Source organism: Cyclopterus lumpus, chromosome 4 (genome assembly GCF_009769545.1).
Source record: "Cyclopterus lumpus isolate fCycLum1 chromosome 4, fCycLum1.pri, whole genome shotgun sequence".
In the NCBI taxonomy this organism is placed as follows: domain Eukaryota; kingdom Metazoa; phylum Chordata; class Actinopteri; order Perciformes; family Cyclopteridae; genus Cyclopterus; species Cyclopterus lumpus.
In genome coordinates this window covers 12,743,838-12,757,381 of record NC_046969.1, presented here as the reverse complement: position 1 = coordinate 12,757,381, position 13,544 = coordinate 12,743,838, and the positions used below count along the sequence as shown (strand labels likewise).

Genomic DNA, 13,544 nt, shown 5'->3' with positions numbered 1-13,544 from the left:
GAAAAGTTGATTTCAAACAAACATTTACACATGAAAAACAGACGTTAACGGTCATGTTTTAGAAAACCTGCGTCGTGTGAAGCTTAACAATATCTACTTTGCTACTTATTGCACTGCATATTACCAATTGCCATATTTTAAACTTTGGCTGACGGTACAAAATAAAAAATATACACTAATGCCTGGCTTGTGAAAACTTTAAAGCAGACTCACCTTACAGGGACCTGCCTCAGGTGGCTCATCCCTCTGCTCTTGCCTCTCCTGTTGACCTCGCAGGTCTCTCAGTTCTCTCTCCTGTCGACTGAGACGGCCCTCGTATTGAGACTTGAGAGCGCTCACTCGCACCTCCAGCTCCTCGCGCTGTTGCTTTAGCTCCTCGTTGTCTTTATGCAGCTGGTCTTTGGTGCCTGGACATAAATCATTTCAGTCTGAGATTCAAATAAAACAAATAAGCAACAGTACAATGAGGGCAAATAGAAGATGTGCATTATCATAGGTCTATTGGTTGCAATATGAGGGACACCCTCTCACTTGTGAGCTGGTTGATCTTCTGCTTGGCATAGACGATGGCCTTCCTGGTTTTGTCCTCTTTGTCAGTCATCTGCTGTCTCAGTGTGTCCTCATGAGCAGCCTTATCATGCAGCTCCTGCCTTAGCCTGGTCAGCTCTGTCTGCAGCCTGGATGACTGTTCCTGGGCATTACGCCCTTCAGTCTCACGCTCTGTAACCACCTGTCATAGGTAAGGAAGACATCATACTAATGAATGTTTGTATAAAAGGCAAGCATATTTGGGAAAGCACTGCCTCTTTTCAAGAATATTTATACAATTAATGATACAACTACACAAGCTATGTGATTGTGTTAACTGATTAGTGTACATGGACTCCCTCCCAAATATAAGTCTATGTACACTAGTCCCGAGTCTAAAATGGACAGTTTAGTCAAAGGTCTTGGCTGAAACTATTGTGACTTGTAGCTTGACCTTGTTGCTGTTCTCTAGCTGTCCTTCCAGCTCTCTGGTCTTGGCTTCTGCCTGGTTCAGAGAATCTCGGAGGCTCTGCAGCTCCTGAACTGAGGCTTGACGAGCCTCCTCTTCTTGGGATGGGCCTGCTGCAGCCTCGGCTACCAACTAGAGGAAACACAGTATGAAAAATGATGCTCAAACCAACACAACAGAGGTGGCTTTGGGCAACTGTTCAAAAGGGATTGAATCGAACAATACAGCCATACAATTTGATAATTTGATATTAAGAGTAAAGCAGTGGGATAAACTACCGAGCTCTCACCTTGTCATGTTCCAACTTGAGTTCATCATACTGAGTCTTGTAGCGGCGTCCAATCTTCTTGACCTGAGTGATAGTTCGTACTTTCTCTTGGAGTTCCTGGTTCTTGGTGTCCATTTCCTTCTTCAGCTTATTCCTCTCATCAGTTATCTTACTCATATTGTCACGCAAGTTCTGCATCTGACTTTGCAGAGATGTTGTTAGATTATTAGTCCTTAAAACAGAAATTAAGAGCATGTGAAAATTAATGCTAAAGTGACAGAAAAAGAACTGGTAGGGTTCAATACGGGAGAAAACATTAATATCCTGGTAAAAATGTTTTACATTTCTAATGCCTCACCTGGCCACCTCTGCTTTAAGTCTGGTGCTCTCCTCAGTGAACTGCAGAATGCGTTTGAGATTGGCCTCCTTCTCAGAGTGCAGACGCTTGTACTCTTCAGGGTCTGAATCTTTTTGCTGGCTCACCAAATTCTAAAATAATGAGAAAAGGTTTGTCCAGTGGTGTAAAATGATAAAACATTAGGAATAAATAGTCATCTCTGCTTTTCTGATGGCAGATGCATTTCTACTTCTTACGAGCAGCATTATTCACTGACCTGGGTTCGAGCTTTCCATCGCTTGATCTCCTCTTCAAGTATCTTCTTCTCCGCCTGCAGCATGCCGCTCTTCTCACTCAGCTCAGAGTTGGCCTGCTGCAGTGGCATGATGTCCGACTCCATCTTTTGTACCTGAAATACAAAGACGATGTGCTGAAAACTTCTGGATTTGGAGGTCACTCAGGAAAATCTTTTGAAAATGTAACGGCTTGTAATACCAGAATAATGTAGTGGATTTAGAAGTAAAGTGACTAAAAGTGTTCAAAAACCCAGAGTGTATCATTTTACAAATTCTGCAGACAAAAAAGGATATTATTGGAGCATAGCATATCAAAGGAGAGCACAGACTACATTATTTGATGAAACACAACAGAAACCTTAGCTTGGGTTTGGTGCAGTTCTTGCTCCATCTTGTCCCTCTCCTCTCGCAGCATCTTGTTGGTCTCCATCAGGATGCTCATTGTTTCAGTCTTCTTCATCAGTTCATCATGCTGAGCCAGGGTCTTCGCTGTCACCTAAGTAGGATTAGCATTGGGCCTTAAGTCACATGTGGTACCTCCAAGTATGATTCTTAGAGGTCAGGTTAGACTCATGTATTTCATTAAGTAAACGGTTCTTGACCGCACATCTCAATGTGCGGTCAAAGTGAGCAAATCGGTAAAATATCCAGGAAAAATCTTCCAACTCAATTGAATTATAAGAATTCACAGATACGATTCGTCAGTGGGCATGACAATCTTTTACGTGTGGACAAAAACACACCTGCATTCTCTCCTTTGCAGCACTCAAACTGTCTTGCACCTCCTTCAACTCTCGTTCCAGATGCTCCACCCTCAGACGGTAACGCAAACTCTCCCCTTGGGCAACCTCAAAACGAGACTCTGAAATCTCTTTCTCTCGACGCACAAACCTTTGATGAAAAACAAACGAGGGTATCAAAGATAGCGGAGAACGTGGAAGGACACGAACAAGACCACAGGGAGCAGCATAATTGCAAGGCTTCTCGACTACACGAAAGGATTATGTAATTTGGCATAAACAAGCATTACCTGAGAATCTCAAGGACCTGATCTTGAGATTTGCCCTCCTCAGTAAGGGAGATGTTCAAAGGACTCTCATTGGCAGCCCGCTGCAACTTGTCAGCCATCTTGCTGCTCATTGTTTGGATCTGCTCATGCAGAAGGGTGTTCTGCCTCTGCAACTCCTCATAGCGGATCTCCATCTTTGACATCTCCTCCTATAATGCGAGCAAAGATATTACAATTGAAAGAATTGCTTCAAGAAAAGTTCATTTTAAATATCATGAGTCGTTGGACAAAACCAATAAATTAAAATCAAATGCCCCTGAAATAAATATTTTTGTTTCCAACTCCAATTTATTATATCCAATCCCGTCTTGCCATCACCTGTACTTCTATCAAATCACCTTAAGGATCTTTTCCTGCTCCTCCCAGGAGACCCTGGCCTCCAGCAGCTCTGCGCTGACTCTCTGGGCTCTCTCATCCAGCTGGTGTCTGAGCTCGACGGCCTGCACGGCCTGAGCCTTAGCAGCTTGCAGGGCCTTTACATCGGCTGCATGCAGAATCATCTCCCGCTCATACTTGTCTTGCGCTTCAAGTGCCAGCTTAGCCTAAGAAATGGGAAAGACGATTTGACAGAATCATTGCAAGTAATATCATCGAAGTACAGAGGCAATTTTGATGCAATTAATTACTGGAGCTGCACTAACTAATTGGAATAAGCTTATTCTACTTTTTTTAAAAAGGGTGGTCTTGGAACATGCTAGTTGGAAAACCTGACAAAATACATTTCAGTATTTTCACCATCTGATCCAACATGACGTCTGGTTGAAAGTTATTCTAGATGTCTGAGATATATAAATGGGAGGTTGTACATGTTTCAACATGCTTTGGGATCACTCAGAGGTAATCAGAAAAGGGAGACCTATATTTGTTTGACATGATATAACAAGATGTAAGGTAATGAACCTCTGCTCTCAATAAATCAGCTTATTATTTTAAATACATAAGCAATATTTAAAAATAAAATAAAATCCATACTATGTCAAATACTATGGGTAAAATGTGAACATGAAGAAATGGAGGCTTTTGCAAGTTTACTCCAAGGGAGCTTTCTCCATTTCATAAAAGGAACCAAATGGTGATCATTAGAACAGGATATTTTAATTACTTTAACATGTGACTGTATCAGGGACATTTTCACGATAAATTCAAACTGATCATAGTCATATTCCTCTGAGGGATGTTAACAATTAAAGGTTAACCAACAATACACATGTTGACAGATTAATGCTATTAGTTAAACCGTTGAAATATATATTAAAATGTAAAAAGCTGAGCAAAAACAAAAAAGTGATAGCTGGTCCACCCTAAAGGTAAGCCAATCTTTAGTGACCCGCCAACTAAGTTTTTTCTCACACCAGGGCGAAACCCCCTTCACTCCAATTAGCAGGTGGCCAGCAAAATATGTGAACTCTGCTCTACGGCACTGGTGAATGGAGAACGCCTGTTTTGCACTTTACACAGCAGCTGGCGTTTGAGCACCCAAGGCACTAATCTAGTTAGTTAATGATACGTTAAGAAGAGTCAGCTATCAGTAAGAGAAAAAAAATGTACATCCCTAATTCCTCTACATTAAATGCTGATAGCTTCTTACCTGCTCATGACTGTCTTGTAGAGCTTGCTGCTGTTGGGCTTCAGCGACTGCCACTTGCTGTAGCACTGCCTGGTGATCAGCCTGAGCGCTGCTGAGACTCCTTCTCAGACTGTTCATCTAACAGTCACAAAACAAAAAGAAAGTTTTCTTTACTTGTATTAAACTGACCAGCAATATAGTGCTCAGAAGATCAAATGTGGAGAAGCGACTACTAAATGTTGAAGAAACTGTAATATACCTGTTCCTCTAATGAGGCCAGGGCTCTCCTCTTCTGCTCCTCTGTGTTGTGTTTATCTTTCTCTGCTTCCAGAAGCTTTTCCTCAAGCTGTCGGTGCTGCTTCTCAGCCTCCTTCATACGAGCTTCGATGGATGAGCGAGCTTGCTCTGTTACCTGGTCATTAGACATTTAATTAATGTAATTTGTTTAATTGGCAAGAGGCACGCTCACAACGTTTGTCAAACTCAGCATGGTTTAATGGTAAAGGTACATAGGAAAATTAAACCACGCAATAAAAAGTTTGTATTTTTTTTATCTTTAACAATTCTGTGGTTGTAGTCAATGGCTTTATGAGAGGGGAAACACTGACAGGCAGTTTGGTTTTGCACCTGTTTCTCTTTGTCCAGGGACTCCTCCAGGCTCTGGGCCATGGCTCTGTACAGCTCCAAGCTGGAGGTGGCTACCCTGAGGCTCTCTGCCAGCTCCTCGGCCCGGGATTCAGCCAGCCGCAGACGGCCCTGTAAGTCCTCTCTGTCGTGATCCGACCCCGGCAGGCCTGAAAGCAGGTAGAATCAGTGGCAGATGAAATATGAAAACAGTACAATTACTATGCGCTTTTAGGGCGGTTAGGTGGTTTGGGACTAATTACATAGTGAGGAGTCTGAGTCAGTCTTTCAAATGTTTTTGGGGTTTTAAGCAAAGACATTTCATAATGTCTAAAAAACTGTCTCTTTTATTGCCTCACGTCTCAAATAAACTGTTAGAACAACATGAGCTGGTGAGACTACAGCATCCTGGCATATTTTTGTTAAACTGGTTCAGTGGAATACAAAAATCAACCGAATGTGTCATGTTTGTGAAATACATTTCTCTTTTTACGTCTCTTATTAACTTCCCAAAAAAATGCTAACAGGCATTTTAATGGGGATTGTAGTGTACAATAATTACACAGACTGAGACTTTATGAGAAGCCATAAACAATTTGACTTCCAATGATGTCAACCAAGGAATTGTTTGCTTAGACTTTTGTGGTGATTGAATTTGATGACAAGTGGAAATGCTATACATTTAAATGAGTATACGTATGGATTCCTCTTTATATTGTTCTGTTGTATTACGTAGGTCTGTCCGTAAGTGTGTTCATGCCAACCTCTGATAATGGGTGTGGTGGGGGAGCCCAGGCTGTGACGTAGTTCGCTGCTGCCTAACTGCAGCCTGAGGGTGTTGAGCTCCAGCTCGGCAGCATTCAGCAGCTCTTTGGTCCTCTGGTGTATTGGTACCTGTAGCTCCAGCTGCCTCTTTGCCTCCATCAACTGAATCTGTGACATTGAGATGTAAGCAAATGGTTCAATCCTGTTATTTCTGTGTCTGGGTTTAAATGCATTTGCCTCAATTGGGGTGTGTTCAAGACTAAACCTGATGTTAAGTTTAAACGGTACTGATTCTTCAGTACACCACAACACCGTTGAACATAACCAAGTCAGACATGATTGAGGTGGAACAATTTTGTACACTATAAAACAGTGTTCAATGTATGCTTACTTCCTGGTTTCTGCTGAGAATGTGGCGCTGTTCCACCTCGTGCTCCAGCCTCTTCTGCAGCTGGGAGATCTCTCGTTCCTGCTTCTCTATCTGCCCATTTAGACGTTGATGCGTATCAGCCTCTGAACGCTCAAGAGTGGCCTAGAAGAACACAGCCGTTATCATGTGAACTGTCTGTGTGTGAGATTTAATAAGTGATGTCATACTTCTAGATTACCTGAATAGCCTGGAGGTTGGTCATCAACAGGTTCTGGCTCTGTTGATGGCTCAGGATCGATTCTCTCTCCTGATTCAGTTGAGACTCCACAAGCTTCAGCATGTCTCTCTCCTTACGAAGGCTCTCAGCATGGCCCTACGCAGAAATAAGACATGTCTCCTCAAGTCCTCAAACAGTCACAAATCCAAATCAGGCCCCAATGCAATTCCTCCATCACGATGATGATGATGAGATGCAAAGCAGCAAACTTGCCCACAAACATTACTAGGACAAATTAAAATATCATAAAATGACAAACCTCAGCCATGGTAAGTTTCTCTTTGGCAGCTTTCAGATCCTCATTCAAAGTGTGGATGGTCTGCTCATGCCTCTGTGTGGCTGCGGCCATCTTCTGCCCTTTCTCTCTGAGGGAAGCAATCTCCTTCCTGTAGCGCTCAACATTGTCCTGAAGCATCTCGTACCTGATATTGTTGAGACATTCAATTTAGTGGCCCGTGTTCGCTCATACTGAAGAAGGTTCCTCAAACTAACTTACCTCTTCGAGGCAAACTCTAGCTGGGTCGATATCTTAGAATTCTGCGAGTGGAGGTCAGAGAGTTGCTCCTGGAGCTTCTCGTTCTGCTCCGTCATGGCCTTGTTACACTCCATACGCTCCTTCTTATAGGCAGAAAACACCTCTTGCAACTGCAAGCAGACATTCATTTAGTGTCAACAGAGTTTAGATATTATTGTCTGAGAAATACCCTTTGTGAGGGACAACAAACAGGTTACACCAGCCTTTGACCGATTTATACAAGACTGCGGTCAAAGTTAATTACTGGTCTTCTGTGAAAACTAGATCTGCAACCACACACACACACACACACACACACACACACACACACACACACACACACACACAATTGTGCTTTAGTGCTCCTAGTGGAAAACAAGTTAGTCAGGAGAACACACACACACATTTTCAGATGACCTTTCAATAAAAGAACCAAATAAACCTAATTTGTTGTCAGTTTAGTTCTTTTTCAGCAAAATAGGTTAAACTATTTGGGGCACATCCTTTTGATCTGTCAATATAGCCACATTGCCATCTAGTGGCAGACATGGGAAACAAATGAGCCAAGCTCATCAGTGAAATGGTAGGTTGTAGTGGATAACAATATCCATAAATACAGATCTACAGATAGCCTCGCTATGCTCAGTAATAAACAGAAGTCTGGACAACTGAAAACATTAGTGCTTTAAAAGTAAAATAATCAAGCAAAAAGCTGCCTGAACTAAAAGTGCCATTCTCATGGAACTTGTGTTGGGCACTGCTTGACAAACTACAGGGTGTACAGACTGTTACATGTGCGAGATTAATACACTTGCAAATGTCTTATTTCAATGTTTTCTCACCTGTTGCAAAGCTGCCTTGGCCGCCAAGGCTTCAGAAGAGTCTTTTGCCATGGAGACGAGTGAAGTGGGCGTTCCTGTGGTGGGAATGGCTGCAGGTGAGCGTCGGGGGGTGGAGGTTAGGGAGAACTCCTCGGGTTGTGTACCTGAAGGAAAAACACTCAAAAGTTAAGCCTAATTTAAAAGAATCCCCCCAACACCATATCAAGCTGTTACCATCAAGACATTAAATTGCTTGATGCCATGATTGAAGCAGCCAAATGTGCATGTACATATTATAACTTGGTTTATCTCTTGTCGGTTACCCTGCTGAGGGAAGCTGACTCCGGTTGCCTGAGCCAGCAGCACACGGTACAAGTCCCTCTGCCTCACGATGGACTCAGTCACCTTGACCTGCTCGCTGCGTTGCTCCTTCAGGGTCTCCAGCTCAAGCTTGGCTTTGTCCAAAAACTGCTCCAGTTCACCACGTCTGTAAAAGACCATTTTTCTTAGCCGTAGCAGTTTGACATCTTTAGTTTCTTGTGATAATAGATTTATGAATCTGAAACATATATTTGGGTGTTTTTATGCTTGGCATTCTTGTTCTTTAGAAAGAAATATGTTTCCCCAATTTTAAGACCAATCACTGATTTTGGATGGTCCTTAAACAGTTACTTGATGTACAGTTCAGTTTGTTTATGGCAAGAAACAACATAAAATCACTACACATCTTGACGTACTTATTGCCAGTGGCCTCAAACTCCTCTTTCTCCTGGGCATCACTGAGCTCCCTGAGGGCCACCAGAAGACGCTGGTTCTGCTTCTGTAGCTCCTCTACACTGCGAAAGGTCACCAAGTGTTGGCTGATCACCTCTGATGTGCTGCTGACGTCAGCTGTGCTCACATCCTCCTCATGAATCACATAGTTTCCACGAGCCTCTTCCAGCTCGATCAGCAGCACACGCACCTGTCAGGAAAGACCACGGGTGGCATAGAAAATAAGAATTTGGAGAAATAACCAGGATTAGCCTTCAAACTGGATGTAGAGTGAGCACCCACCTGTTGAGCCAGGTCTCCCAGCTGCAGTTCACACCTCTGGTTGTCCCTTTCCAGGACAGAGGAAAGCTTGTTAGCTTCATCAGCTTCCTTCTGCAGACGATGTACCTCCTGAATCAAAAGTACAAGAAGAACACCGTCATTTGTCAAATGGAAGTGCGGAAGGTATTATGAACCAGTTTCCAAATAAGCTAATTAAATCAGTCTAATTGCACCCATTTTCCATCACCGATAAGTGCATTTATTTATTTATTGTGCAAACCATAAAACCCATGGAAAACACAAACAAATTAAATATAATCTAATGGAAAATCCTATGCAACTTGTCTGCTTTACCCACCATAACAGCCTGCTCCAGCTTGGCAGAAAGACTGGCCACTGACTTCTGCATGCGCTCATGTTCGTCCCTCTGCCGTTTGAGGATTGGGGCTTTTGCCTCTACTTCCTGCACAATGTCATCCAGGTACTTGTTGACTCGCTTATTCTCCAATCGCTCCAACTGCAGCTGCTCCTGGCTCTCCACATATGCAGTGTACAACTGAGAATGCAAATTACATCTCATATCAAAATAAGATAGTTAAAGAGGGGAAGTAAGCAGAGAAGACATCTGTGCTCACTTGTGGTTCAAAACTTTTGGCACGAGGAAGTCAACAACCAGTAAGAAAATATGGAAAACCGTCCCATAATGGTGCACTCGAAATGCAGTTGGCCAACACTGAGGTGTATCCAAATGAACATGAAACACAAGATTACGTGTAATATGTTCAATATACTGCATCACATCAAGTGGCAGTCTATTGTACCCCATCATCAAACGTATTTCATCAACTAAAAGTAATTTCCACAAGGTATTCCCTCAGACAAATTACCAAATACTCATACGGGTTATAATAGGAGTAATTTTGGTGTTAAAATTCAGTTGCAGATACCTCTGTCAGCTTCATGCCGGGCTTTATCTTGGATACAGTTGCTGCCGTTGGAGACATTGTTGTCATTTGCTCTTCTGCGATCATAGATGTTGTACCAATAGGGCCTGGATATTCAAAAAGAAGAATTGATCACAGGTCATTTTTTATTTTAAAAAAATCCCTACCAGGCTTGATATTGTACAAGAATCAACCAAACAAACCTCTAAGTTTAGAACTTGATAGCAGCTCATTGGCATTGTCCAACTCTTTCTCGAGACTCTGGATCCTCTCCTTTAGCTCAGCCACACTCTTGTCTGTGGCACCATTCATCTCCTGCAATGTCTCTTCAAGGGCCTTGTTGGCTGTGGCGTAAAGATTAAACAGATCAAACGTCAGGAGATACCAACAACAGGAGACTCAAATATAAACTAAGTCACTAAGCTAAACAAACAAGCATATTCAGACTTTCTTTCTAGGAAGAAATCAAGTACAGAATAATGAAAATGGTAGTTGCGGTCACTGTCATAGACTTGCACCTTCTCCAGCATCTTTCAGCAGCTTATGCAGCTCCTCCACTGCCCGATTCAGCTCTTCACTTTTTGCCTCAGAATCCGCTGATGCTCCCTGCCACCACAACAATAGGGTTAAAGTTAGCAAAACTTAACTTTGAAATACAGTAAATCATTTCAGTCACTGTACATATAAAGTGCACTATTAAAAACAGATGAAAGAAACATGTGGCATTTATTTTGTCTTTCAAGATTTCAACTAAATAAATAAGCCAAAACATTTGAGTCGCGCTGGCATATTCTGAAGATTTGAAACAGTGACACCATGGAGGTAAAACTGGAATTAATTAATTAATTAATTAATTACTGGGAATAAATGCTTTGAGGTACACAGTAGAACACCCCATCAGCTTGTCGCCTGTTATACAAATACATACCTTGTATAGATTGGAAAGCTTAATGTTAGCATTCAGCTCGTTTCTGAACTTTTCCTCCATGGTGGCTTGTTGTTCCTTGGCCTAGAATGAGCAAAGATGAAGTCACACACTTCAATGATTAAACATCACACTGAGTGCTACAATACTGATCACTTTGCTGGAGAATATAAATACAGTATAATAAGAATACAAAAATACTTGCGATAGCCTGTAAGAAATACCACAAACATACTTCTTTCAATTTGCTGATCGTGTCCTCATTCCGTTTCTGAAGGTGCTCATTTGAAGTCTTGAAACTGGCCACTTGGTCTTGGAGTCTGTTCAACTTAAATCACAAAGAAAAAAAAGTAATTACTAATGGAGATGATGGAAATCATTCATAAATGAAGTGCTCCAATGAACTCAATTCAAAAAGGGAAACTGCCTTCAGCCAGATCGTGACATGCTATCCATATCATTGTATTTGTTGCTACTGCCATCATAACGTTTTCCTCCATGTCATTTAGATTTATAAAAAACTTTTATGTAAATAAAAAGAGGCATACCTCATCTTCCTTGTTCTCCAGCTTGCATTTCAGTTCTAGTATCTCGTTTCCCTTCTGTCGGGAAAGGGACAGCAGTTCTTCGCTCTTAGCTTTCAATTCCTCATTCAGCCAAGATGTTTGGCTATTCAGCAGCTCCTTCTCTTGTTTCATACGCTTCTCCTTGTACTGTAACAGCAAACCACCAACACTTTATTTAGGTACTTGTTTAAGGGTTAAACAGAACACACGTTTGCAGTTTAGTATTAGGTAACATTTTTGTACAAAGTCACTCACACTATGAATCTGATACAGATATTAATCAATGCAATAATATAGCTTACTTTAATGTTGACTTCAGCCGATTCAAGTTCATCTAACTTCATCTGTAGGGCCATCTTAGAGGTGTTAACCTCCACCAACTTGTCATTGAGTTGCCTGAAGTCATCTGGGGATGCAACAGAAATAACATGTGTAATTTCCAAATGATGATCATGTACTAACATAAATAAAAAGTTTTGACAAATGTCTCCAGACTAATTAATTTTCCCATACCATTTAAATGCTCCACTTCCAAGGATCTCCTCTCCAGTGTTCGCACAAGTTCTCGCTTTTCTATCTCCAGTTCTTCTTTGGTCTTTGCCAGCAAACTCTTACAAAAAAAACACAAAAACAGCATTATTTAACCATAGTGATTGCTTACAGATTAACTGCAATTTGCAAATCATATCTGGACTTTTTGCGACATCAATATAACCCCTAGTTAAACTATATTGTCAATACAAAAAATGTGTCCATTCTCAACTTGTGTACATATTTGGTGTTTTCCAAAATATTGTCATCCTCATGTACGTCCATAGGCAATTCAAACACAGCAACTGTAGCTCGGTAGAAGAGCGGGTCGTCCTTCAATCAGAAGATCGGCTATTATGTCCATGTGTCCCTGGGCAAGACACTTAACCCCAAATTGCTTCCATAGGGTTTGCTTGCGGTGTGTGCATGTTAGATCGTATTGATGGGCAGGTGGCAGCTTTCATGGTATTTCTTGCCATTAGTGTATGAATGGGTGAATGAAAAGACGAGAAAAGTGCTATACAAATCCTTGGTTTCTCAACCCTTTAGAGTTTAACATTGAGTTGACCAAATCTTTCTTAAATCAATGTGTTCAGAGGATTGTTAAAATGTAAAAAAACAGAGTTAACCCTAACAAATGTAGGCACGTCTAACATCTGGAATGAACTGAAAAGCTGCACTAAACTTAGCAGATGCATTGATTGAGTCAAATGCAGACATCAACCACTACTGACAAACATCTGACAGGTGTTAACCGTTACAAAGTCCATAAAACGTAGACGACAAAGAATATAACCAAACAGTAATATGACGGATTACGTTTCGTACCTTCTCAGATGACAGCCTTGCTTGTGCGGATTCATATTCTTCGTTCTTCTCACGCAAACGTTTATGGTCCTCCTCTAAAAAGGGAAATAAAGCAAATCATAAAGTAATCCAAAGTCAAGTTAAACCCGTATGCAATACAGCAATAAGTTCAGTCGTACCTTGCATTTTAAACTCATCTTTGAGTTTAAGATGTTCTTGATTCTGGGACAAAAAATCTTCTTGACACTGAGCAAGTTGTTTCACCTTTTCAAAGAATTGTTGTTCTGTAAGAAGAAAGTCGGCAAATACACAACACGAAACGTTACCATGATGAATCGACTGGTGATCATAAGTTATAACGGTATGTGTGCATTTTTGTGTGCCATCTTGTTGACGGTGCCGTTAGCTCAAGAGGTAAGCTAACGCTAGCCTTAGCGGCAAGTTGTGTCCACAGATAACCTGCAGTGTTAGCTAGCTCTAGCCCATAACTCCCACAGCCGTTGTTAGACATGCACAACAATGAACAATGTAAGGTTAATCTCCTAGTAAGCGCTTAGCAAAGTTATTCACTTTTAGCTACTTCCAGTTCACCAGCGTGAGTGCATGATGTCGAGCAAAGCAAAACATTTAGCACTTAGCACCGATGGCTGACACAATACTAGGCGATATCTTACCGCTGTCAACGCGAAATTGTTCCTGTTGCGCTTTTAAATAATCGATTTCATACTGCTGATCCGAAAAAAGCCTCTCGAGTTTGTTTTGAACGGTTTTTGATAGCTTTGATAGCTCGGAACCTTCCAACTCCTGCAGCAGCAGTGCCGCCATTTTTCC

The 13,544-nt window shown here is 41.6% G+C and overlaps 1 protein-coding gene across 2 annotated transcripts in view; it reads right to left on the bottom strand.

Annotated features, from left to right (window-relative positions):
- The window catches only part of tprb (translocated promoter region b, nuclear basket protein), a 21,155-nt gene extending 7,611 nt beyond the window's left edge, over positions 1 to 13,544 (bottom strand). The window contains exons 1-34 of one of the 2 annotated variants that reach the window (XM_034530166.1): positions 13,388 to 13,544; positions 12,893 to 12,997; positions 12,735 to 12,808; positions 11,889 to 11,985; positions 11,678 to 11,781; positions 11,358 to 11,522; positions 11,045 to 11,137; positions 10,813 to 10,893; positions 10,403 to 10,490; positions 10,088 to 10,228; positions 9,888 to 9,991; positions 9,299 to 9,496; positions 8,962 to 9,069; positions 8,643 to 8,869; positions 8,229 to 8,392; positions 7,927 to 8,069; positions 7,067 to 7,215; positions 6,830 to 6,992; positions 6,532 to 6,666; positions 6,315 to 6,455; positions 5,923 to 6,091; positions 5,162 to 5,328; positions 4,794 to 4,946; positions 4,556 to 4,672; positions 3,306 to 3,509; positions 2,929 to 3,116; positions 2,642 to 2,789; positions 2,257 to 2,394; positions 1,880 to 2,011; positions 1,624 to 1,754; positions 1,287 to 1,497; positions 983 to 1,129; positions 532 to 730; positions 214 to 407 (exon numbers count right to left, since the gene is read on the bottom strand). In XM_034530166.1, the coding sequence (XP_034386057.1) occupies positions 214 to 407; positions 532 to 730; positions 983 to 1,129; positions 1,287 to 1,497; positions 1,624 to 1,754; positions 1,880 to 2,011; positions 2,257 to 2,394; positions 2,642 to 2,789; positions 2,929 to 3,116; positions 3,306 to 3,509; positions 4,556 to 4,672; positions 4,794 to 4,946; positions 5,162 to 5,328; positions 5,923 to 6,091; positions 6,315 to 6,455; positions 6,532 to 6,666; positions 6,830 to 6,992; positions 7,067 to 7,215; positions 7,927 to 8,069; positions 8,229 to 8,392; positions 8,643 to 8,869; positions 8,962 to 9,069; positions 9,299 to 9,496; positions 9,888 to 9,991; positions 10,088 to 10,228; positions 10,403 to 10,490; positions 10,813 to 10,893; positions 11,045 to 11,137; positions 11,358 to 11,522; positions 11,678 to 11,781; positions 11,889 to 11,985; positions 12,735 to 12,808; positions 12,893 to 12,997; positions 13,388 to 13,538 (4,929 nt within the window). In that variant the 5' untranslated portion in view covers positions 13,539 to 13,544. The remainder of the gene's footprint in view (positions 1 to 213; positions 408 to 531; positions 731 to 982; positions 1,130 to 1,286; positions 1,498 to 1,623; positions 1,755 to 1,879; positions 2,012 to 2,256; positions 2,395 to 2,641; positions 2,790 to 2,928; positions 3,117 to 3,305; positions 3,510 to 4,555; positions 4,673 to 4,793; positions 4,947 to 5,161; positions 5,329 to 5,922; positions 6,092 to 6,314; positions 6,456 to 6,531; positions 6,667 to 6,829; positions 6,993 to 7,066; positions 7,216 to 7,926; positions 8,070 to 8,228; positions 8,393 to 8,642; positions 8,870 to 8,961; positions 9,070 to 9,298; positions 9,497 to 9,887; positions 9,992 to 10,087; positions 10,229 to 10,402; positions 10,491 to 10,812; positions 10,894 to 11,044; positions 11,138 to 11,357; positions 11,523 to 11,677; positions 11,782 to 11,888; positions 11,986 to 12,734; positions 12,809 to 12,892; positions 12,998 to 13,387) is intronic. The other variant, XM_034530167.1, reaches the window with a different exon arrangement.